This window comes from Lepisosteus oculatus, chromosome 3 (genome assembly GCF_040954835.1).
Source record: "Lepisosteus oculatus isolate fLepOcu1 chromosome 3, fLepOcu1.hap2, whole genome shotgun sequence".
Lineage (NCBI taxonomy): Eukaryota > Metazoa > Chordata > Actinopteri > Semionotiformes > Lepisosteidae > Lepisosteus > Lepisosteus oculatus.
The window spans coordinates 70,129,017-70,155,469 of record NC_090698.1 but is presented as its reverse complement, the minus strand read 5'-3'; the positions used below and the strand labels follow the sequence as shown (position 1 = coordinate 70,155,469).

Here is a 26,453-nt window from a genome sequence, read left to right as displayed (position 1 = left end):
TCACCTTGCCGAACAAACGTTTGGCTGGTGTCGAGCAGTATGTCGCACCCTTCCACGATCATCCTCTCGATGGCCAGGTTCTTGCGGATGTTCTCAGTGTCACTCACTTCGTCGTGCATGACCCTGGAAGGACACGCAGCGTGCTGAGGCCCAGAGCAGCAATATCACAGCCCTTGCTGCTGCGATACACGCCCTCTCAGCTCCCCTCAGTGCTGAGGAACATACTTCAATGTTGCTCTATGTCTTTTAATTAAAAAGCTGTTTTGCATTTGATTGCCAACAGAAAAGAATGCAACTGAAAGTGGACAGTGTAGTATAACAACTACAGACACAGAAACTTACTGCTTCCCAGTGTGGGCTTATCCTTCAAATGCTTGTTGTTCAAACACACACCGGACAAGGATTTTACTCCAGAGGACACAACAACAAAATAAATCTTTTAGCCAGACTTATGTGTTGCAGTGTTTCTCCATGGGTGTTATTTGGGACTGACTGCTAGAGAGATAAGTCACAGGAGTGTTTGTTGACTAAACAGAATCTATTAGGTCTGCCTGATTGAGCTCAGCACTCAGGGCTCATTCAGAATGAGTGAAAGGGGGATTGGAAAAGATGATGAAAGGACGCTCACTGGCTTTCAGAATCGCTATGCATTAAGCCATGAGGAAATTAGATTGAATTACGAAGAGCAGGAATCCTGAATTATTAAAGCAGATTTTAATTCTTGAAAGGACAAGAAATATTATTTTCAACTAATGCCTGTTAGTGCTTTAGTAGAAGCTAGTAGTGTTCTAAATAAATATGCCACAGAATGAAGCTAACATCATATGTTACAGATGTTAAAGGAGAAGTGCAGGGAGACGCTATTGATTTTTTTCTTTGGGAGTAAATTAAACTGTTAAGGAAAGCATGAGAAAACAAGAGTGTGGGAAGGCCTGCCTTGTATTTAGAGCCTTGTTTACTGTCCAGCTGGGATCACTCTGATCGACACTGGCTTGCCTGGAAATGGCTCACCTGGACAGCTCCTCCAGTTTGGATTTGGCAAACTCCAGGCTCTTCCTCTCCACGTGTTCGTGCGGCGTGTGAGCCAGGAGCTCATGGAGAGTTATAATATACCTTGGTATCTGTTGAACACAGAGCAGCTGTGAGCCCACTGCTGTAAATCACAAATCTGTCGGATTTAACTGAAATCATATTCAGGTTTTACGTCCAGAATAAGGTACTCCCTCAGTGATTAGCATGGAAGGACATCCAAACCTGAGATTATGTTAATAGCACACAATGAGATTTCTTTTCCTAGCTGCAGTTGCATTCCAAATAATACTTTTCCAACCTGCACACAGTTTAGGGTATTATAAATCTCCAATAAAAGTCACTCAAAGTTAAAATGGATATGTATTAGCCAGAAATGGATATTCTTAATCTAAATCAAGGACTGTAAAATTACCAGAGTCAAGCTTCAACTTTTAATCTACTTTTTACAAAGCAAAGAAGTGGCTTCTTCAAGGGGGCTGGTTTTCATCCTGACTCCAAATGTGAAAGAGTTCATTTGTTTTTATTTGAATCAAAAGAGTTCATTCATCATTGGCTTCATCTAAACGCGTTTGCCATTTAATCAGAGACCTGGGCTTTGGTGATTCAAGAATGCTAGCAGGGTTGGCAGAAGGTGTGCACTGTGAAGTGCAAAAGACCAATGCGAATTATTAAGCTGGGACTTTGACAAACCCTCTGGTAACGGGGGAATGGCAGGGAAAGGCAGATGTGTACCTGGAACATGGGATAGGTGAGGAAAGTCTCGAGCATTCTGCCCTCGCAGGCGGCGTTGGCCTCGTACTGCTTCAGCAGCTTGTCAAAGTCCCGGTTCTGCTTGCAGTTCGCCAACACCTGCAGGCTGTACTGGTGATTGCGCACGAACTCCTGGTAAATGTTCAGCATGGGCAATAAAATGTCAAACAGATCAGCTACAACAAAGGAAGAGAAAAAACAGAGAGAAGGCTGTAAAAATGAATCAGGCCCAGCGTCTATAACATGGTTTCTTTTGGTGGAGCAAAATAACATAGGTAGCTGCAGCCTAGGAAATGATTAGCAGTAAGAGCAAGATGCGGTTTGTCTTTTAGAGCGTTGATTCATGGAGTATTTATCCCACAAGCCATTGTGTTAGGGCAGCACAGTCTTCTCTGGTGTCTTTACTTCTAGAACATAGGATGAGGATCATGTTTCTAGGCAGTCTGTGTGAATACATTTTGCAAAAATGACACATTGCCCTTTCAAAATGTATTCCTTTTCATGCATCTGTATATCATGTGCTGCAGGGCTTGCTAACACACCTTCAGACATGCACACAGATTCACAGTCACAGGTCTGCTCCCTAAGGAGCCCCGTGCAGCACTCACCTAAAACTAGGGTCGGCCAGTTTGCAATTCTTGCCTTCAGGCCTTGGTGAAATATTTCATGAAGAAACATTATAGTCTCACTGCAAAAAGAGTAAAAGCAAGAGTCTGTTTTTTCAAAACTATACAATAAACATTAAGACACAATACAAGCTGTATGTCATCTACTGTATGCACGGTCTCTATAACACCATGTAATTGCACATCTTTTCCCTGTTTGTCCTTGTTTTTTTACATAAAAACGTATAATACAGTAGGCACTGATAAGATTGTCCACTTGCGTCTTTTAGAACTCTTTTAGAATATCACGCTTCAGTGACTGATCAGCAGTTTGATAAAAAAAATACAAAATACATTTAATATAGATCGGTGTTACGAGTTTAAAATGCAGGTCACTAATACTGCACTTTTTTTCCCAAAGCATTTTATTAACTAGGAAGGCTCAATGAGAAGGCTCAGTTTTGTTTTTTCGCACCAACTAAAAGGACATTTCCAACTTCAAGGCCTTGTTCTCTAAGTCTTTAGACTCGTCAGTGGTTTAAAACGATCTCCGGCTCTGGGTTGGATGCCGTGGAATCGCTAGTGTGCCGAAACAGTCCCACATCCCGCCGAGCGTCTCCGAGGCCGACTGGTACCTATTGAGGAAGATGCTGCTGACATCGTCGTGGCTGATGGGCGGCTTCTTCGAGCTGGCCGCCATGCGCAGGGGCCGCAGGAAGCAGTTGACCAGGACGTAGAGCTGGTGGACGTACTCGGTCTCGGCCTCCACCATGTTGAAGACGATCTGGTTGCGCTTCCTCATGCTCTCTGCGTGGGGAGAGCAGATATAGTCCTGAACAATGGTCTTCCACTTCCTCCTGCACAGCCAGCCGCGCATGAAGCTCTGCACCTGCAGGACACGAGACACAACGGGGCCGACTTCAAGAGCCACACCGGCAGCAGCTGTGAGGGCCGAAGTCTGCCTGGTCACTGGCCGTGCCAGATCACGCTCTTAGACAGCAATGTTTTCTTCACAGTAGGACACCACGTAAATACACACCAAGTAAGGCTTTATTTACTCATGTCACACGACATTTATGTGCACAGGGCCCAGTGGAGGGCTCTGAGTGCCTTAACAGCAGCATCTATCACGTTGCCTTGGAGTAGCGAGCGAGTGTCCTGCTCATATCGTTTTTTTAAAACTAAACATAATTTGTGGTCTACAGATTGTGCTCGAGTAAACCCCAATTCAGAATTCCTCACTTCACCTGGGGACAAAGTATTCTTCTACAACACACAAAGGCAACTGAAGACCCAAGTCTGTGTGTTTTTTAACTTAATTTCTTCAAATCCACTTTTAAGATCACTCTTTTTCTAATATTTCAATTAAAAGCTTCAATGTTTTAGTTGCTCTGGAGTTATTACAGAGAACAGCATCCAGATAACATTTTAGGGCTGAAGGGAATGTCCTACACTGACAGGGTGAAGGAACTGAACTTTATTAGTCTTAAGCAGAGAAGACTCTACTGGTCCCCTGCTTGTGGGGGTATAGAGCAAGCTACTCAACCATGCTGTTGAAGCTGATACCCTGGCTTCTTTCAAGAAAAGATCCCCACATCAATTTGCTATTCCCAAACAAACTAGATGGACTTAATGACATCTCATTAGTACCTATCCTTAAGTATTAGGATTTAATTTGTGTGCCATTTTTGTAGCACCATTTCTGTATTGACCGCAGGTTGGCTTGTTGTGACAGAACTGTGAAGGATTTGAACATAACCCTGGGAATTCTGCTTTTAACAAATTGTATGTACAAACGTAATTCACTGATGATGCAACACATTGTATATGGAGTCGCTCCATAAGTCTGCAGCATAGAAACACAGACAGGTCTATCACAATCAGCTGGTTCTGTGCCTGCTACTCTGCCAGGTCTTACCTTTGCATAAGCCTCAAGTGGGAGGGTAATTGGCCGAAGGTTTCATATAATCTGGGAACATCTACTTATAGACTCCCAAGAGTGTGGTCATCAGCAAGGGACTCTGTCACTCTTTTTGTCACAACGCTGTTTCTGCTCCTCTGTACTAGTTGCGGTAATGGCCAATGATTAGATGAGTGAGAATCCGAATGGGAAACAGGTGGTCCAGCCCAGCCTATTAAAAACCCAACCTACAGGGGCATTTTCCATTCACGCCGCTCATCGGGGACAATGTATAAGGGTGTTCCAAAGAGATCTGGGAAAAAACTCCAAGACACCTGCAGTTTCAGCAGGTGTTGCAGCGCGCGTTGCATGTGCTTCATGTTTCAAGAAGGAGTTCAACTGGTGCCATCTGGATCATGTCAGCAAAATGATTTGAACCTTGAATATTGGGGTCAGCCTGGTACTGGAAATGATGTGATATTTAGTCCATTTTTATTTATTCTTTCTCTCTACCTGGCCTTTCCGTAGATCCTATCTATCTTATCCAAAGCACGTACTGCACGCACAGAGGAAGGAACACGTCATGCTACCTTTTTAATCTTCTTGATGTCAGGATCTTCTTCCTCTTGATTCCCCTGGTAGGGCCTCATCCTCTCCTTTGTTTTATTAAGGGCAATGATCTAAGGAAAGAAAACACACTGTCATAACTATGGGAGCCAAACACCAAAGCACACATAGAGGAGGAGAGTGAGGCACACCGGCCACCTATTGACACAGCAGACCAGGCTCAGAAATGAGAAACAGTTTCACTTGCTTCAGTCAGGGGCAACTTTAGAAAGGTCCGAGCAGACTCATGTTGCACATGACGTTGTGTTCATTTGGAAATGAAAATTAAAATGGAATTACATCTGTGTAAAACCTGGAAAGCTGAGGACATACAAATACTGTACACAATGCAATACACAGTGCAAGCTGGAGCATCAGGAATATGGTAATACTTTCAATACAAATGTTGTAGAAACCAAGCCTGGTTTCCAACCTCTACCAAAATTACCACTACTATCAACTGCAAGACAATAGCAGAAACACAAAGCAAACCAAAAAAAACACAGTTTCAATAATAATGTTTATCAGCCCCTTCATTAAATGAACTTTCACAGCATTTCTGCAAAATCCATACTTTGGAACTGAGCCAGATTTGGGAGGAAAGGAAAAAAAAACCTTTTCAGCACGTCCATCCATTTTCAATAACCACGTAACACCTTGGATGAAACCCCAGGCCATTAAAGGTCACTCATACACAGGGGACAACTCAGATATGTCGATTATTTTCGAAAGCATGTCTTTGGAATGTGGGAGGGCCCCTGGAGAACATGCAAACTCCACCCCAAGGCAGGCACCCTAGGTCACAATCATACCCAGGACCCAAGATCTGTGAGGAATACAAGGCAAACCAGCAGTCTACTGCCTCTTTTCAACACATTTGCATGGCTTTTGCTGGTATCTCCACTCCAAAATCACCAGGCAGTTTTTTAAGAGTGTTTTCAGTATAGAGGTGTAAGAAAACCGGCTCAGGGACGCCAAATATGTAATCATTGCCATAGCAAAATTAAATGTAGTGGCTCTCTGAAGTTACCAGTTCTGTAGGGTTTGGACAATTATTAATTGTAGCAGTAAATCACAAAGTTGATTCTTTTGATGGCTTTAGAATCCAACCATGCGACATAACTCAAACAACGCACACACACAGGTACTAATACACGAGGATACATTTATTAATACATAAAATATGTAAACCTAACAGATCTTATCGAGAGGGTTATCAGAATACAAAAGGTATATATTCAGTCAGTTACAAAGAGTTACACATATCAAGAGGACATACGTTCAGTATATCATTCATTAAGACCGTTTCATAAATGAACTTGGTTATAACTTCTACATTAGATACTCAAAACAAGTACATAACTCTTAGGAATTAAATTGATATCAACTGGTTGGGATAACAATTGAATTCTCGAGCTGTAATGCATTGAAGTTGAATACTCATCCAATCTCTGGGGATTCAGATCTCCTGCGGGCACAAAGAAACAGTTGCAGGCTGTTGCTGTCCAACTCTCCAGCTCTCTGGCTCCGTGCCAGGCTGTGCTGTGCGGCTTGCGACGGTGCGCTGCAGATGCTCACTGACCGGCTAGTTAGTGTTGGCTTTAACTAGCAAAGTTTCTGCACAGGAGAAAAGATGACTGTGGGTCCCAGCAAGTCAGGAAGAGGACCGGTTCGTTCCTGATGAAGAGCTAGTTCTGAATAGTGATTCAGCTGTCCACAGTTCCGACCTGTTCACGAGGCCTGCTGCTGGTTACTCTCTGGCAACCTCCACTCTAGACTCTTAGAACAAAGGAAAGTTCTGGCACTCGGACACACTGGCCGTTCCGTGGTTGTCCGGGCTGAGTCTCAGGATGGTCAGGAGGCGCGCTGCGAGAATGTCCTGCCCTTGGGAGCCTTCTGCTCCTGGGCCGTCCTGCCCTGGAATTCTCCTTTGAATTCCCTTTTGAATTGTCCACTGAATCTCACTGAATCTTCCCTTCTGAATCTCGAATCTCTCAGGCTCTCTGTGTTGCCTGTTTTTACCTGGAAGAACTTCAGCTCGTTGATTGGCTGAAAGTTCCATGGGCATCAGAGTCCCACATGGGTTACTCGGCCCTACCAGTCCCTGATTGGTTGATCAAGGTGAGATATGAGTCACTTACTCCTGACACTTAGGAATGCAGTCCAGATGTCCATCTGGCACTCCCTAGACAGATAGGCGCCAATGGATGACCATTGATCATGATAGCCAGGCTTAGCTAAGTGCATCCCCCTTTGGGAGCTGTCTTTTATCAAAGGAACCCTAAATCAGCCTGCATGGATAGTTTCTCTGTGGCTGCACCACAGAGATGAACAGAGAAATGAGGCCTAATTTGGGAAAGCTCAGAAACACTTAATTCTGCCTTATTAATAAGCCTCACCGCTACACAGGGAGGGCTTGCCCTCTGCAACACTCCAACACACAATCTGCACAGGAATCATCATACGGGTTCCTCAAGCAGAGACACTTTCTAGCTTTCAGCCAGACGTCTCTGTTTTTATTCCAAAATCAGCACAAACCTTAATATAGTTAATATAGTGTTTTTTGCACCTGTTGAACACCAGTGTAATAATACATGGCACCAACAAGGCTTATCGGAGCCTCCCTGACCTCTGAGAAGCCAGCGGCACCCCTCTTTGAGAGGTTTCCATGCCCAGAACTTTCCAGCAGCACATTGTCTTCCTGTTTCTGCCCTGTGTGTCATGCCCCACACTCTCCCTCGTAGACGCCGTTACATTCCCAAACCCACTGTTTCACGATCTCATTCCTAATTGAACCCATCACATTCCCACAGGCACCGGATTCCACAAATTCTCACTCCCGGACCAATTATCCAACCACGTCCCTCTCCCTTCAGGATTTAAAGTCCCCTCACGCACCAACCCACGCTCACTATCGAGGAGCCTCCCGTAGTATTCTCTTGTGCGCGGTTCAACCTTTTTGACTGATCTCCTGGTTCCTAATCTTTGCTTCTGCCTTTTTCGACCACGCTCTTTGGATTTCGTTTTCCGGATTGTCTTTCTCGGATTCCCCTGGTTACCGGACTCATTGCTTCTCCCATCGACCAAGCTCTTGGATTAGGTGTTTTGGATATTGCCCCTGTGCTGCTCTACATTCTGCAGGATTCACGGCTACGCAAAAGGATCCTCCCAGTCTTACCACTGATTCCCTGGCATTGTGTTCTAAAGCATGATTGCGAGACGAGATCCAGAAGAATCCACAGCTCACTAATGAGGAAGGCACTCTGCTTAACCGTTGGAAATTTCCATCAGCAAATAAAGGATGAAGGCATTGGTAGCGAGTGCACATGAACTACACCAAGCAGAGATTAAAATCGATTCAACTGCAGCACAAGCATTAGAATATTGTCAGTTATAGGACTTCCACTTTAGATAATAATCTTACTTCCTCCTGAATAACAATCCCTTCTCCTACAGCTATACGCCATCTCTTTATAATCATGAGCAGATCAACGAGATCAGAGGCAATGCTGAATATGGCTGTACAGTAGGTTTGTAAGCAAATCAATGTTTTACTTCATTTGTGCCTTAGCAGACACCATATTCCACAGGCGTAAACTTGTTTTTGAACAGGAGGATTTTTCATTTTGATTTCTAATGTAATGTTTTCTTTCTTTCTAGGACAGTGTGGGGCTCTTCTTGGCAATACATGGACTTATACAGTACATGAGATACAAGGATATGTATACCCAATGCAATTAAGGAGCTTTGAGGAGCCTGGTATTCTGGTGAACACAGGCCTTGTTCAAACCAGCCCATGTTCAGCTGGGCTCAACAGATACCCGCCCAGTAGGGGTCACTGCGGGAAAAAAACCTGAGGAGAGTCAAGTCCCTCTTGCGGTTCCCCTCCAGACCTCATGAGCACTGACGTGTCACGAACAGTTCTTTCCAGACCCTATGCGGACAACACAATCCGGGATGGAGTGACGAAACACTAGGAAAAAGTCATGCAGGAATCAGGAATGAATACGGGGGGGCGTGTCCAAAGTACGCAGGTATCCAGGGGGAGTGAGTCTGGGGCAAACAATCCAGGAAGTCCAAACGGGGAATCCAAAAACGAGCATGAGTCCATGGCCAGGAGATCCTTCCAAAACCTGGGTCGGAACCGGCAGGGGGAACAGGAACAGAAAGTTAAAACCATAACGAAGCCAGACGCATCAGGACCTGGGCTCGCATGATATGGGAATCAATGTAGAGCCTCGATTGAAGTGATCCTCTGGCTTTTAAGGGGGAACTGAAAAGGGGGTGGAATAAGGAACATGTGCGGGGAATGAGGCAGAACGAGGAAGGGCTGGAGCGCCCTTAAGAGGAGGGGTTTGCGATCGTGACAGATGTTAGCTGTTCACCCCTGAACATGATCAAGTGCAACTGCAAGTCTCAGTTACAGAGGTTGCTCCTCTCCATTGCATGTATTAATGTTGACCTGAGAAACTCTGTATCTTGAAATGAAGGAGTAAGGCCAGCTGCAAGGGCAATGAGTATATAAATATAATTATCAAAGAACTGTTTAATATTTCCTCCAAAGAGGAACACCATACCTCTGCTTTCAGCCTCTCTATCTCGGTGTCCTGGTCCTCCAGCTGGTGTCTGAGCTGATTTGCCGCCACCTTCTCTGTCTCCACGATCTGCACCAGATGGATGTACTTCTGCATCAGCACCTCCCTCTCAATGATGATGTCAGAATAACTGCAAAATAACAGCGGCAATGATGGCTTAGGACAGAATATGGATGCGTGATTTCAAGACTATTTTGTGTGGTTCAGAAATGAATAGGAATGAGTTCTATTTTTATAAGATCCACCCAACAGTCTAGAAAACTGTTACTCACTCCTGGTCCTGTTGCAAATCCTACAGTATACACATTGGAAATTTATTTCACTGGTCTACGCTTATCTGTAATGTTCGCCAACCTGAGAAATCACAAATGTGGTACAGGACAGTACCAAATACACATTGTAACTCTCTTTAATGTCTCACAAGACCGTGGAAATTTCTGCAGTATCTCATACAGAATGAAATAATACAGAGATCAGAGGGCATACTCCGGAGCGCAGATGAATCAGAATTAAGTAGGTAGTGTCATAATTTATTTCATCCTTTATTCCGCAGTAAAAGGGTAAAGTCTGTCCGAGGGTGATGGGGCCACAGCTCCTCCTGGTTTCTGTAGCATTGCAAGGAACAGAAAGCATGTATCTCCCCCTCCCCCTGGGGATTAGAATATCTCAAGGAGTTATTCAGTAGGTCCCTTTTCAGGCCATAAGGTCCATGGGGAATGGGGGGCAAGGGCCACCATTTTACTTGACCATCCAACTCTGGAGGTGGATGTGATGTGGTCAGCATCACGCTCCGGCCGGCCTATTACCCCTGGAAGGATTAACCCCCAGTATTCATATGGAAAGCAGGCTGAGTGGACCTGGGAGCTGTCTGGAAGGAATTAGAGCAAGCTGCATCGCTTGCCCCTACCTGGAATTGAATTGAATTGAACTGAATTTCAATTTCAATGTAATTCAATTTATTTTTATATAGTGCCTTTCACAACAAGGTTGCCCCAAGGCGCTAAAGGATTGATCCCCAAGGATTGAACCCAGGACCTTCCAGTCAGGAGCTAGACACCCTTGACGTCCCATCTCAAGGAGTACTTCTTAGAAATCCCCTCCACTTGATGGACAGGAGCAGCTGGGGAAAAGCACCATGCTCAGGGTTTGCAGCAGGGACTCGAACCCACAACCCGCCAGTCATGGGTCCAAGAACTGACCCACTGTGCCACCCCCTTATTCCACAGTAGGAAAGAAGAAATAGAAATTGTCATCCATTTATCCACATGGAAGCCCCCAGATTCTCAAGATCCTTTACAAAACCCTCCAGTGAAACGTTTAGATTGATAAGACAGCAATATCAGAGCTTTTGCTCTACATAAAGTATGAGAATTGTATTTTGTATTGTATTTCACGCTTGATGGAAGCCCTTTTCTGAGATTTCCTGAATGCAGCCACAAGGAAAAACTCTTTAGTCTTTAGTATGGAAGAGTACAGTGCTTCTACAGTATAATAAGCACAAAGGTGAATGGCGAAATTTAATTATAAAATTTGGAAGTTTGTTATCCAAATAGAAGACAAACTTCACAATCAAAACAGCTACAGCACAAGCCAAAAATATGATCTCATACAAACCTCTTGCAAAGAATTATGTATATCACAGACTCAGAAACTACAAAATAAAACACTTTTGATATGTTAATGCCAGTCCACTTCAAAAGAAAATCTTTCACAACAGCCTCAGGTTATTCCTAAATAGGTAGCGGTGTGATAGAAAAGCTCATTCAGTTTCGAAACACTTAACCTTTACATCAAATGGCCTTCATTAAAACAAACAAAGCAGTCATGATATGATAAATATTTTTTTCCTTTCAGGTGGAGTACTGTATGTCTTCTTTACAGCCCCCAGGACAGCCCAGAATTTTGGCCAATACAGCTTGAAACTGCGTGGCCTTTAATGGCACGTCTTGCTCTATTATGAGTGCAGAAGTTATTCATGATTAAAACATTAAAAAAATAATCTGCAATAAAAGGGGGGATTCACACTGATACCGAAAAAGCATGCCGTCCAGCCTTATTGCTGAGAGTATGATCTCTCAGCTCATTCTGGTAAATGTCACTGGGACTCTTGAAAAGGGCACGTCCTCTCATCGGATTTGCCTGTTTCATGCCAAAGCCAGATATTTATCTTGAATGTGTCCTGGGTGTGGTGTGGCTGCCAGCATCATTTTCACCTACGATGCTCTACTGTGTCTGTATGATGAAACGTAAATAAATCGCAAGGGAACACCTGATGCACACCCTTTTAAACCTAATTGCTCTGCTTAACACAGGTTACCAGTGCCGACGAACAAAATAAAAGCTAGACCTTGTCCCTCCTTGGTTTGGACATAAAGCGTGCCAGTCCACTCTTGGAAAAAAAAATCTTCTCCTTGTAACTTCTCGGCTTCTCACTTGCTCCTCCCCCCAACATCTCTGCTCCCTGCTTCTTTTCACCTCCCTGTCTGTGATGGCTGCAGTCTCAAGCATACTTGTCAGGATCCAGCCCGCTCACCCCTGGCAAGGGTCGAACCTGTCAGCCACAACCCTTGTGACCACAGTCCTACTGTAGGAGCTCTAGGGAGCGACTGTATCATTGCAAGAGCATCACACGCGCCCTGTTCCCTATTTTTTCCATTGTGTATCTCTAACATTTAAAAAATATCCAGCCTGATCTGACTTTTTGACTTTGGATCTTTTGTTACGGGACAGGGTGCGAGTTTGGATGTTGGGCATGCTCATTTGATATCACACCCGAATCAACTTTTTATTGGCCGGAATTCCCTCAGTCTTGTAAGTCTGAAGCTGGTGGTAGCCATTCAGCCAGACTCCTCATATCAGAGCCAGGCCAGAGCTCACCGCCTGTCATACTGTGGAGGAAAATCTGATCCATCTGACAGCTCTGCTTAGGATTGTTTCATTTCTGCTCTGAATCAGTCCAGCAGTGTCGGCTCAAGGCATTTAATACAGACAAGACAGGCAGCTTAACGCCACAATGAAAAAGGAGCAGAGCTTGTAAACAACCTGCAGTCCTGCTTTTTCTATAATGAAAGGGAACTGGGACCAGCTGTTGTTGTCATGAGATGGCTTTTAATTGTGTAACAAACTCATTTATGACTTTACAACTAGGTTGCCTTTCAGAGAGTGGAATTGTATTATCTTTATCTATTGATCTAGCTGTCTGCCTGTCCTTTCTCTAGGCATTAGAACAATTTGAGATTTTGCGATTTGAGTCACTTTACCGACACCTATCGAATAGTGAAATATTCTGTCACAGAATGCTTCGATGACTGGGTGTCGAACATAAATACGAGCAGACATTAGTTTTTCTGGTGGGGGTTTCATGTCAGTCTGGAAAGGGCCTTGGGTTACGGGCTCTTTAGAAAACTCGGTCTACAGTATAGGATTCTACAATTCCTCTGCTCAGCACTAATAGTTGTTTATGACCATTTTCTGCTCCACAATCTGAAAATACTTTTTTCCAACAGATGCAGTAAATTATTTCTAACAGCTCGGCTGTTCCAAGCATCATCAGAAAAAAGAGCCCGAACCCAGTGTGTAACTGCACTGTCACTCAGTGAGCAAGAGAAAGGGCTTGAAGTTACTCACAATACAAGTTTTTCACAGCCTGTTGATTTTGATGGTAGATTGTTTGTCTCCGCGGGAAGGATTTCCAGGCACAACGGGAAACACATGACATTTTTTGGAGGGCAAAAGAACTGCCTGCATTTAATTTTGTGGTTCAAAAAAGCATTTTCAGCTTTTTAAAGAGGAAAGTGCAGAATCAACCTCGTATATGATCTAAAGTGAAAATGTCATTTTTGATACCCTCACAACACAGACATTAAAGTCTCACATGTAACAGTATCAAAACTGTGAAACAGGGCCTGTCTTCAGATTTCAGATTTTTTAGGATGTATCTCTAGAATGATACACCTCACAACATATTAAAAAGAAGATTAGAAAGACGATATTTATATGTTGAAATAAACAGTCTCGTCCTCATCCCCCCGTGTTCCCAGCATACCTTGCCTGCTGAATGGCTTCCACCCACTCCTCACAATCGGTTTCCTCCTCGGTCCGCAGCTCCAGGGGCTTCTGCCCATCGTGGCCGAAGGTGATGGTGAAATAGTGCTGCAAGAGAAAAGGGACCGCTGTCAGAGTCCCAGAAACGGCCCTGCTGGGGCGCCGCTGGGGCGATGTGGGGGAGCCCTCACGGCCACTCGTCCCCAGTGACAGTGCCAGCCATTCACAGCGACACACACACACCGCCTTACCGCAACACTGTCCTGACACGATGTGGTGATGGCGATATGTACCCAACACCCAACTGACCCGCAGTAGAACAGTGAAACACCCCAGAATACGTACAGCTGCACGGTCAAATCACCATCTCTCGTGCGATGCCAAACCCCCCCACAACAGGAGACCAGGAAATGCAAGCATTTGTAAAAATAATTTTAATTCTGTACGGTTCAACCTTAATACTGCCGCAGTGATATTAAATCCTATCGTGATCGAAAACAATTCAATTCAGCCGTAAGGATAGAAGTGGAAACTATGTGGAAGTACCTATTTAAACCTGAGAACAGGAGGTGCTTCTTTATGCAATGGATTGTGGGAGCGTGGAACAAGTTACCCACTGCACCTACTGACGGGTTCTCTGCATCATCGTGGTCCCATTACACTGGACAGGCACAGTACACTGTACCTCTGCTCCATCCATCTGTTTTCTAACTGCTTCTTCGAGTTCAGGGTCACTGGGGGGGGGTCCCCCAGCAAGCCACAGGCAAAGGGCAGGATACACCCTGGATGGGACACCATCACAGGGCACAGAGACACAGACACGCACACACTGACCCCAGGGCCAATCTTCCCAGACGCCGATTAACCCCGCCAGTATGTTTGTGGACCACGGGAGGAAACCAGAGCACCTGGAGGAAACCCACATGAACACGGGGAGAACATGCCAACTCCACACGGACAGCACCCCATGTCTGGAATTGAACCTATCCATATATCAGTTCCTCTTTTACCTAATTCACTGTTTCTGCACTGTATTCTCCACGACATGAACGGCTGATTTCCATCATGTACAACCACTAAAATTAAAAAAAAACATCCAGATACGCCTCTCATTTGGAACTGTTTTAAATTCTAACACTTGTAAATAATCTTGTATTATTGAAATGAGGACTCAGGAAATAAGTGGATCCACTGTCTCAATCCGGCCGCATGAAACGCAGTCCTGCGCAGTGGCATGGACTCTGTGTGGCAACACCTGGAATCTGTGGTTTACAGCCCAAAACCAAACCATATTGCAGCACTAAAGGAGAGCACGAGGAATGCCAGCTCTCAGATCAGTATTTTTATGTCGGTGGAATCATTCAAGAATCATTATGCATATGGATGTTAATAGTAGCCAATCTGAATAGAAAATAAAATAATGATATATTGTTTAATTTTCCATATGGGTCCAGACTTCTGATACAGCCTGTATATACTGTAGCTCATTGAACAAAAATTGAAATATGGTTTGCGCATAAAAATGGTTAATACAATCTTTCTCTTTACAGTACTTCACATATACAGAAAAATAGTCATTTATAAACAGAGAAGAGGTACATTATCCTTGCACCAGTAATTTTGCTTTAGGTTAATTGTTATTAGGTATCATAAATAATTAGCAAAGCTGTTCAAACATCTCTGTGGGAAAATTACCGCATTGGTATTTCAATGCATTTTTTCTTTTTTTTTCTAATTACATTTTTAATGCATTTATTGGCATTACTATATTTTTGTTTCAATGCTTTCATGACCAAGGTCTCTATCAATAGTTTCTAATCAATACACATCTAGCAAAATACAGTATACTGTATACAGCACTGCTAGCCCACTTGAACTCGTATATTTCTGTAACATCAGAGTAATAGTGTATGGGGTTTGGCAAGTGGCATTTAAAAACACAGAGCCCACAGGGCTGGAAAGTTTTCTTCTTTTAATTTATTTTTGTATGGGTGGATACACACCTGCCTCATGTACCAGTCCCTGTGTGGCAGAAACATCAGAGCAAGATGTTTCATGGAGTCCCATTTGTTCTTCAGACAAAATCTACCGTCAGTCAGAGGCAGTATTTAAAAGACGTCTGGTTTCCCTCATTGACTTTGCAACCTAAAAGCTTGTCACCTTTCGTCAGCAGAAGTTCTATCTGCTCATAGCCCTTTGGGATGAAAAAGTCTTTGAACAGAATTTTCACATTCATAAACCCCTCCTCTTCAGGGCGCTCCAGCCCTTCCTTGTTTTTCACTCACCTCCCGCACCTGCTCCCTGTTCCAGACCCCTTTTCAGTTCCCCTTAAAAGCCAGACGCCTACTCTGTTCTGGGCTCTGCATTGGTTTCTGTACCAGGCGAGTCCGGGACCTGGAAGCGCTTGGTCCCGTCAAGTTTTTAGTTCCTGTTCCCGACCCTGTTCCTGTTTTTAACCCCGTTTGTCTTGGATGGACCGCCCAGCTTTGGACTTTTGCCTCTTCTTGGACTCCCCTTTGGACACAGTTTTGGACTGTTTGCCTCGGCCACACCTCCCCCGAACACCAGCGCACCATGGACACGCCCCCTGTTTTCATTCCTGACTCCCGCATGCTTTTTCCCTGTGTTTTCCTCACTCAACCCCGGCTTGTGTCATCTGCATAGGGTCCTGAAAGAATGCTTTCGTTACAATAACACTCGGATACTAGTACTGCAGACCCTTCCAAAATCCTTTTTAAGGTCATTTGCTGCTTATCCTGCTGTTCGGGAATCAGTAAAGAGAAAAGCACCAGTCACATTCCGGGGCTTATGGGAATGACCTAATGACAGGCTTAAAGAACCCAAGAAGCCGAGTATTTCAAATCTTCAAAAACACTGAATCAAGAGTGACACACAAACCAAAAGGCACAAGTGGAAACTACATGGAAATGCAGTTAAAACCAAAAAAATAATGTACTTCATTATTTCAATGGTTTTGGGAGTATGGAAAAAGTTACCTAGCCATGTTGCTGAAGCTGATATCCTGGATTCCTTCAAGACACAGCTGAATGTTTCCACCCAAACAGGCAGGATGGCCAAATGGCTTCCTCTGCTTTGTAACTGCTCTTGCGTTCTTAAAACAACGGGAAATTACAAAGCCTCTATCACAATGCAGGGCTCTTCACAACCGAGTCCCAGTTCAGCCAATGAAATATAGGGTCTGGAAAGACACAAAACGGACTTTAACGCAGACCCAAATAAGACATTTTACACAGCCCTTCAAGATTTTACAATAAGCTGTAACGTGGTAAAGCTATAAGATGGTGCTGAATGACGAAGAGGAATTAGATAGGGTTCAACTTCAAATACACCCACCGCCACAGAATATGTGAAGCTTTAGATAACCCGAATCTTACCTAAGTCAGAAGCAACCCTCTCTTAGCAATTGCGAGACTACTGTTCGGTATGGAGAATTAACCATGCCCAAAGTTGCAGCGATCCACCTTACTTTTCCTAACTGTGCTGGCAAGTGAGGAAGAAGCGGTAGGAGTTGCAGGCACATTGGGATTCATTGTCCTTAGGAAGTGTGTGTGCTAATAACAGAGGGGGGGCTAGAGAGCCAGAGAGAGTGTAGCAGCTGCTGGGAGGTCAAGAGACAGAGAGAGAGATGGGAAAATTCTCCCATTTCTACAGAGAGAAGTGAAATAACAGAGGATGAAATAAATCTTTTTAAAACCCTATAATTAGTCTAATCAAACAACAAACACATCTCACACAGAACAGCAAATAATTGAACACTGGAGAATTGCAGAACAAATGTATAGATACTGTACTCGATACCGGCATCCCGTCCCTACACCTTACACAGTACTGCTCAGTAAACAAACACAAAATAAAACGGACTGCAAATAAAAATAAGACAGCCACTCGGGTGCTTTCCTGACATGATGTCAACACACGTGCGTCACCACACCTGATGCGCAATGCGAGGCGAGACTGAAGCACCACACAGAGGCCAGGCGAAGAGCTGCTCGCGTTTACTCCTCCGCGGGACGAACCTGCTGCGCTCCTCGCTCTTTACACTAGTGACAGACTTTCTGGAACCCGAAAGGTTTGTCATGGGACCCATGGGAGGTTTTTGACAACGAGTCGAGCCTTAGGTAACCAGAGGAAAGCGTGCAAAGAGGGGTTACGGGCTGTTCCTGACAATAGCTTGCCACAACCACCAAAATAAAAGGACATTAAATTCACCGTCACGAGGGGCCCGTTTGACACAGCCAGCTTATTTGTTCGGCTCTACCAGTCCACAAGGAAAGAATAAGACAAAAAATCATTCAAAATGCATCTAGCACGAATTCAATAAGTAATTTAAAGTGCAAAAAATAGCTCACTGACTTTGCCAACTATAAACTTGTGATCTTTCTCAAGCTGAAGCCAAGAGAGCAGATTGCTCCTCAGGCTTGACAGAGAGCTCACTGGCAGGGCTGTCAGCTTTTTATTACTGAAGCTCCTCCCCCTTCCCCCCCAGGTACCACCCATTAGTCTCTTAAAGACATACCGCTCCTTTACATAGACTTTTCCAAACAACAGTGATACGCAAAATCACCCTTCTCCACACAAATGCCCCTAATGTTTTAGATTTGAGGTTTTCTTAAGATTTGTTTTTGCAACATTGTAATTCATGGAAAAATGGTTGAACACTAGTGTTTTTAAAAGGCTTAGGGTAACAAGCTTTCCTCCAGGCACTAGAGGGCGCTGTGGAAATAGGGGAGAAGCCAGCCAAATATTATTTCCCAGGCTTGATCTTCTTGACCGAACATGTTCTCACCTATGAAGTTCCTCTTCTTTATTTTCCTTTCCCAGCCTGATGCTGCCAAAACACCACAAGTTTTCCGAAAGGTTTGTGCACAGTTTCTTTGGTAAAAAAATTGAAATAAAAGAAAAGAAAGGTAAAAGGTAAAAGAAAAGGTAAAAGAAATGAATAAAGAAAAAATGATTTCCCAAAGAGTGGCATCCCATCACACTGCGTTGTGACATAATCAATTAACTACCAAACGGGCAAGATAGGATGACTTTGCCGTTATTTGTAACCTTCTGTAATGAAAGCGTTCTTTACGGACCCTATGCAGACCACACAATCTGGTGCAGAGTGAGGAAAACACAGGGAAAAAAGCATGCAGGGCTCAGAAATGAAAACGGGGGGCGTGTCCGTGGTGCTGTGATGTTCGGGGGAGGTGTGGCCGAGGCAAACTGTCCAAAACTGAGTCAGAAGGGGAATCCGAGACAAGGCAAAAGTCCAGAGCCGGGCGGTCCATCCGAGACGAAGACAAAAACAGGAACTGGGTCGGAACCGGCACAGGACAGGAACAGGAACTAAAACCTAGACGGGACCAGGCGCTCCAGGTCCCGGACTCGCCTGGTACAGGAACCAGTGCAGAGCCCAGAACAGAGTGAGCGCCTGGCTTTTATAGGACGGGGGGCAGGAACCTGAGGAGTTAATTGTCTTCATGTTCTTCCTGATTTCGTCTTGGGATGGCAGCTGCTTGGAAGAGTTTCAGTTGAAGTTAGTTACTTTATTTTGTTTTAATTACTTTGAAGCTCCATAATTCTTAGCTACCGTAGCACGCCATGTCACATTTATTTTCTATCCATAAAATCGCATATTGCAACTTCATACAGTATTTAAATTCCTTGTGCTATCACATAAAGATATAAAGACACTTGGGTGTGCTATTTTTAAAACTTCTAACTTCCAGTATCAAAGACATATTTTATACTTGTGTTAAAATTTAGGGAACACCAACTAACTCCACAGAAAACGAATCACTAAACTGAAATTATCCTTTATACCACTATATATTACAGTTCTCACTCTTCCCCCACCCTCCCATCGTCACCTGAGCTCAGTCCCGAGGAGACACTAAATTGCACCAGTTCACAATCAAAAAGGACTTATAAGAAAGTCCTTATGTATAAGGCAGCAGGCATTCTGTAGGTACAAAAGGAAAACCAACATTCATCCACCAAAAAAACCTCTGGATCCCAGAAGAAAACTACCACCTGCCACCTCCCACAACAAACCTAAAGGAACCCAGAAAACGAACTAACTGAAAATAACACATTACACCTAACACAATATATGAAATATTCATTAAAATACACATTTTCCTTAAAAACAATTTTACGGTTTGGGTTATTGCCTTGAAATGAGAGCTGTAGTCCCAGTTTCTCAGACTGGTTGTGAAATCTTGGTGACAAAATAAATGGACTGACGGTGTGGGACTGCAGGAGGCGTGCGCAGTGTGGAGGTGGAGCCTGTGTCTAAGGGTGAACCGTTGCCTTGACAACCACAACTGAGGGGGTTAGTTGTGGATGGGAGCTGTTTGAGAGCCCACTGAGCACTGCCCCTGAGGGACCAGCGGGCAGGACCTCGGGCCTGAGGTACAGCAGCTGCAGCTGAGAGAGGGGACATCTGGGACTAGCTCTCCTATAGTACGTGCGAGGCTCAGCTGTGATGAGAGAGAGCCGGGTTTGAAGCAGGTGGAAGACGCTGCTGGCGCGACTACCCGGAGAGAGAGAAGAATCATCCAAATGCTGCAACAAACAAAAATACCCCCCCCCCTCCCCCCTGCAAGGGGAGAAGATTACTGCGACAGTCCCGGAGGGGACTGTGGAGAAGGAGCGTAAGGAGCTTTTTTTCTCCTCCTTTCCTGTCCCAACGTGTCTGTTTTCAGGTCTCGCTCTTTTCCTCCAGCCCAAACAGGGTTAGTCCAGTCCAAGCTGTGTATTTTTCCTTTCAAACGGGGCATTGACTTTTACCGGTGTACGCTGTGGCTCTTCCCAAAAACCTGCACTGGTAGAACGGTATCACAGAGTTTTACGAATTAAACACAAAATGGTGAGCTTGGTAAAAGCACTGTACAGTAACCATGTTGTCATTTCATTGTAGTTTGAAATACATTCATTAATATTGATTCTTTATAACCCCTAAATATAAAAACAGCGTTGCAGTGCACCTCCAGCCCAGAAGAGGGCACTGTGGGAAAAGGCCTTTGGCCGACTAGAGGCTCTTTCACAGGGTTTAAATTTGGCCCTGACTGATGGTGAGTTTTTGACTGTCAGACTGTTAAACCAGGTGTTTGAAACTAATGAGTATCTGCCACTAAAAAACAATTCATTGCTCACCCAGCTATCTCATTCCCATTTTGCCCATTGTGTTTTTCTCCCTTCTGACCTACTGCATACTACAAACCAAAAGGTAAGTACTAAATTGGTTTGTTTTTTCATTTGTTTTACAGGCCTGCAAAAGGCCCATCACACTATACTTGTATAATGTATGAGTAACAGTGATTGCAATACACACCAGTTAATTTATACAGTAACATATTTGCACATGCTGAATGAAGAATAGCAGGCTTGTGTTTGAGGTATCCAGAAATGTTCTGAGAAGCTGGATAGCAGCATGGAGCAGTGATCAGGTTCAAATCCTGGCTGGGACCCTACCTCACTCAAACTGCCCCAGTAAATGTCTTAATGTATAAATGGGTTTCCAGGGCTGCCTTTGTGAGACTTAAAAAAAACATAAAACAATCACCAGGAAAGTGGGGCAACAAAGTACAGAACGAAAGCCAATGACCAAGGAAACAGCTACACCTCAAGACCAGTACACGAAGACCATCAGCTCTTGTGACCATTGAGAGGACGAGGTTGCCAATAGCTACTGTAGTGATTGCTCTCTGTATAACCTGGTGCTCTCTTCAAGTGGGTGTGTTATAAATTTAAGAGGCAAAAGGAAAACAAAATGAACTGAATTTCCAATATGGAACCACAGTATCTGCAGGTAGATTTGTATGGACCAAAAGAAGCGAACCAGACCAGCAATGATACTATGCCAAACCTTTTCCATGGGCTAAAGTGAGTACAGAATTTTATATCTGTGCAGTAAATGATATTACATCAAGCTACATGAGTTGATGTTCAACACTTGTCAGTAACACTATATATCTGACGAAGGAATGATATACCATATGTTTGTGTCCAATAAAAGCATAGGGAAGTGTCTGGAAAGTCTGAGGGGGTATATTTTCCAGAGGTTTTTGAAAAGGGATTGAAACTGAAGGAATCCTCATCAAGGAAAATGTAAGGAGGTTCTCTGATACCATTCTATACAATCTGGAAAAATATCAAACAGTTATTAAACTAACAAAAACACAGCTGGAGAGCTGGACAGAAGCGTGGTCTGGACAGAAGCTGGACAGACTCCAGATCCCAATCCAATCGAAACAATCTAGCAGTACAGGGACTAGAGAGAGACATTTTGGACAAATGGTTCAAACCCCCCCTTAAAAATACATAAGCAAGCAGAAATGCAGAGTGCCAGCAAAACAGTGAGAGGTTAGAATAAATATATGTAATAATACAAACTGTATAATTGCACACACCTTTGTAAAACTAGTGCACAATAAAGGAATGCTGTCTTTATTAAAGGTTTGTTCTTCAAAAAGGCAAACAACGATAGGATATACTGTATGGTTAACTGTAAAAGTTTAAACCAAAGGTTATGTTCAGATTTCGCAATGTGCTAATGAGAAAATTGTGTATAATTCTGGTCACCGTATTGTAAAAGATAATGTTGCTCTGGAATTGGTTTAGGGAGGAGCAATGGAAAACCCTGCATTGATAGGCAAGAAGAGCTGGATCTCTTACATTTTGAACAGAGAGTACTATAAGGTTACAGATATAAGTATTCTCAAAGATCCTGATCTGGTAAACATAGTGGATATCTTTAGAATGAGCAGTGAAAAAGAACTGGAGGGCCCAGGTAGTGCCTTGGAAGTGCCTTCAAATCTATGAACTGGAGGATCTTCTTTACACAAAGGGTTGTGGGAGTATGGAACAAGCTACCCAGCTTTGCTTATGGGGCTGCCACATTGACTTCTTTCAAGAAACATGCAGATGAGATCCTAGGAAATCTAAACTTTTTTACAGTTATTAAAGTATTACAAGATTGCAGACCTTTTAGCTATTGACTTAACGAATTACCTCCGCTCAGTGATAGTTTTCGATCTGAGCAACAAGGTTTCTCTGTCTTCCATTGGGGCTATTCGTGGACCAGCACAAGTACAGTCTCCTTAAGGGGGAACTGCAGTCCACATTTCTCAGACTGGTTATTAAATCTCAATAACAAAATAATTGCATTGACGCTGGAGACAAATTTTACAAAGTTCGAATTAGGCACAAAATTGTGAACTTTGTGAAAGTGTAAAAGTGCGCTGTAAGTTACCATGTTGTCACAAACTTGTATTTGAGTTGCCATGAATTGTGATCTCACACGGCCCCTTCCTGCTCACTAGTCACCGTAATGACTAATGTGATGTAAGAGAGAACAAGTACAGGTTGTGCCGCAGAAATGTTTCCACGTGATCTGATGTAAATTTACAAGTAGTGTTTTTCAGCAAAACTGTCTCAAAGTCGAGAGCAATATTTCTATTGGATTAAAAGAGATGTACATGGTGCTGCGTGTACCTGGAAATTTCTTAAATTGGAGGTTTTACAAGTTACTGTCTAAATTGTACTTATATTGGGGTTTGAAATGCACTCATCAGTGCTGATTCTTTCTAACCCCGAGATATAAAAATAGTGTTGCACTTCCCTTTAAAGGGCCAGTAGCCCTTAGGAGAAGCCAGTGTCCAGAACAAGCAGCCACTGTTCCTGCAGTAGACTTGCCCTTTAAGAGTATCCTGCAGTTTCCGATCCCCATGTCCTGAGGCGGTAGGAAGGATACAGCTGAGCCTGGAGCTACGCACCGAGGTACATATGCTGCCTGACAATGCGCTATTGTGCTGCATCGTACTTTATGTATAGGGGGTAAAGACGAGTCTTTGAATATGGAAATTGAACAAGTTTTAATTCTCTAAATAGAGTCCTTGAGGGGAAATAGAGAATGACACATGCAAAGCGCAGTGTGTTGATTGTATTTAAACGTTTTGAGAGAAAACATTTCTGATGCTTGCTTACCGTAATTGTTTATGCCAAAGATTTAGATGGGTAAAGAAAAACAAAGACTATTTTTTCAGTGAGGATGAACATTCAACATTTGAAAATGGTGTGAGCTGAGTGAAATGTTCTAATTTAATTTCAAAAGCCTGTTTCACGAAGTGCAGTTTTGTGTTCTTAGATGAAAATATCACCGCTAAGCATAGAAGAAGCAGTACAGTACTAGTACTCCAGTTATCAGAAAACATTTTCTTTCCATTACATTTGTCTATTACTTTCCATGAACAATAATTCAAAAGAAATGTTATTGTTGGGGCATTTAACAATAGTGTTTTCCTACTTTGGCATTTTTGTGATGTTTGAGCAGATCTTCTGTAAATCTCCAACTACTGCTCATCTCTGCTCATTTGCCGGACTTCTGATTAAAAACTCATTTTTTCTTTGCAATAGTAGATTTCAATTTACCTGTTCTATGGAGATGTAGAATGGAAGTGCATTCAAAACTGAGACCAGAAGGCACTTCTTTACACAAAGGGTTGCGGAACTATGGAACAAGCTACACAGCCATGTTGCTGAAGCAGATAGCTTTGCCTCTTTAAAAATTAGATGGAGGAGCGTCTTTACTTAATTAGCTACTATAGCTTTACTTATATATGCTATATATGTCCTTATAACTGGATAAACCACAGTGGTGTGCTATCAAACTTGATCCACTGTTTTTCTGATCAAAAGAGCACAAGAAATGAGAGTATAAACATGTTTTGGTTGCTAGTGGGAGAGGTAGCTTTCTATTCCCTTGGGAGGGTCAATAAAGAGTATTATTTGAGCAAACCAATTACTTGTCCTAACATTACTCGTGTAAATTGGTTTACAAATTCTCAGCACCGAAATGAGAAGCAGGTAAAAAGCCCTCAAGCCCCACTGTCAGGAGCATGCTGTATCTGCCTGAAATGCAAACTTTGGCTCCTTTTCTCAGAAACGCCCCCAACACAAAAACCCTCCTGCATTTGAATTTAAGCAAATATTTCATAGGACATAGTCCCCCAAACAATAATGTGTCACAAAATAAGACTTATTACACCCATGTCTCATCAGAATCTGGTCAAAGAATGCTTTTCTCAAAAGGAACACCAGACCTCTGCGCAAACTATTGGAACAACATTACACAGATCCACAGAACCTGGAATGACTACATCTGTTACAGTACATTGCTGGATATAACCTTGGATTTCCCAACGGTCCTTGGTTTCGTTTATAGTGCTATCATCAGTGCGCCTAATTTGTGTGCCATTTTAAGCAAAAAGTTTTTGGGGGTCTTTTCCAATTGGATCTTCTGTCTGTCACATGGCTTTGTCCTTCAGTGGGATCTCACAGAATAGGAGTTTCACTCTGGCTGCTTTGAAATGATACACTTTCTGTGCCTTTGTTTTGTGAAATGTTCTGTAAAATATGCAATTTCTGCCTTTACTGTGCTGCTTAATTGCTATTTGCATGGTGTACACAGCAGGGAAACCACTTTTGCCTTTGACTTCACACAGTATAGTGTAATATAATATTAAAACAAGATCTGTAAGGTTTGAATCCACATTGCTCTTTGGCAACTGATCAAAATGTCACCAGGAGGCACAGACAGCACTGACATGTTCACAGATCTTCTGTCACGTCATCTTTATTCAGTTCCACGCGGTGTGTCACTCTCAGCTGCTGGCATAATGGATGCACTGCCAGTATCATAACTCATGCCTCTTTCTTGCTGTTTTCACTCCAGCAGAATCCCTCTCTTAGTTTTTTGTGAATATTCTGGTCTTTACTACTAATGGCGCTTCAGGAAACAAAAGTCTGTCTTTGATCAATGGCTTCTCCCCAAGACTACAGAAAAGGTATAAAGGTTTCCAACAGCAATACAAGCCAGCTATTGTCTTGGCACCATAGGAAAAACCTTGGCATTTCTTGCTCATATTCTGAAAAACACATGTAATACTGTATGCTGTGTGGAGAACAGGCAGCAGAAAAATTCCAGGGCTCAAAGAAATGTCCCACCCCGACAGGCTGAAGAAACTGAAACTATTTAGTTACAAGGGAACCTAATTAAAGTATTCAAAAAAAACTCAAATGCACTAACAAAGTTCACCCAGTGGACATTTTCAGAATGAACAGTGAAACATGAGCCAGAGGAAACAAGTGGGAAATAATCATTATAATAATAATTGCTTATACTTATAACTCAAAGCGCTGTACAGGTAATGGGGATCCCCTCCACCGCCACCAGTCTGCAGCCCCACCTGGATGATGTGACAGCAGCCATAGTGGACCTGTACACTCACCACACACCAGCTCTCAGTGGGGAGGAGAACAGAGTGATGAAGCCAGTTCAGAGATGGGGATTATTAGGAGGCCATGATGGGTAAAGACCAGGGGGAAATTTGGCCAGGACATTGGGGTAACACCCATACTCTTTTTGAGAAATGCCCTGGGATTTTTAATGACCACAGAGAGTCAGGACCTTGGTTTTATGTCTCATCTGAAGGATAGTGCTTTTTTTACAGTACAGTGTCCCTGTCACTATACTGGGGCATGAGGACCCACAGAGACTGCAGGGTGAGCGCCCCCTGCTGGCCCCACTAACACCTCTTCCAGCAGCAACCTTAGTTTTTCCCAGGAGGTCTCCCATCCAGGTACTGACCAGGCTCACACCTGCTGTGTTTCAGTGGGCTGCCAGCTGTGAGTTGCAGAGTGATATGGCTGCTGGCTATGTGTGAATATGCACATGGAGAACACAAGACACTTGTTTAACCAAAGGGTTGTGGGAGGATGGAACAAGCTACCCAGCCATCTGTTTTTAGTTTCATTGTTTTGATACACCTGAAGTCAAAACAAAGTTGTTTGCAGAAATGCGTGCACAGTGTATTTTTCTGATTTAATCACACCCCACCTGAGCAAAGACAC

The 26,453-nt window shown here is 43.4% G+C and overlaps 1 protein-coding gene across 8 annotated transcripts in view; it reads right to left on the bottom strand.

Annotated features, from left to right (window-relative positions):
• Window positions 1-26,453, bottom strand: part of rasgrf2b (Ras protein-specific guanine nucleotide-releasing factor 2b) — a 109,232-nt gene that overhangs the window by 45,051 nt on the left and 37,728 nt on the right. For 7 of the 8 annotated variants that reach the window (XM_015363667.2, XM_015363677.2, XM_015363708.2 and 4 more), the window contains exons 2-9: window positions 13,534-13,640; window positions 9,471-9,618; window positions 4,878-4,967; window positions 3,023-3,276; window positions 2,391-2,470; window positions 1,765-1,958; window positions 1,012-1,121; window positions 5-123 (exon numbers count right to left, since the gene is read on the bottom strand). In XM_015363667.2, coding sequence (XP_015219153.1) covers window positions 5-123; window positions 1,012-1,121; window positions 1,765-1,958; window positions 2,391-2,470; window positions 3,023-3,276; window positions 4,878-4,967; window positions 9,471-9,618; window positions 13,534-13,640 — 1,102 coding nt within the window. Of the gene's footprint in view, window positions 1-4; window positions 124-1,011; window positions 1,122-1,764; window positions 1,959-2,390; window positions 2,471-3,022; window positions 3,277-4,877; window positions 4,968-9,470; window positions 9,619-13,533; window positions 13,641-26,453 lie in introns of those variants that run through there. The other variant, XM_015363719.2, reaches the window with a different exon arrangement.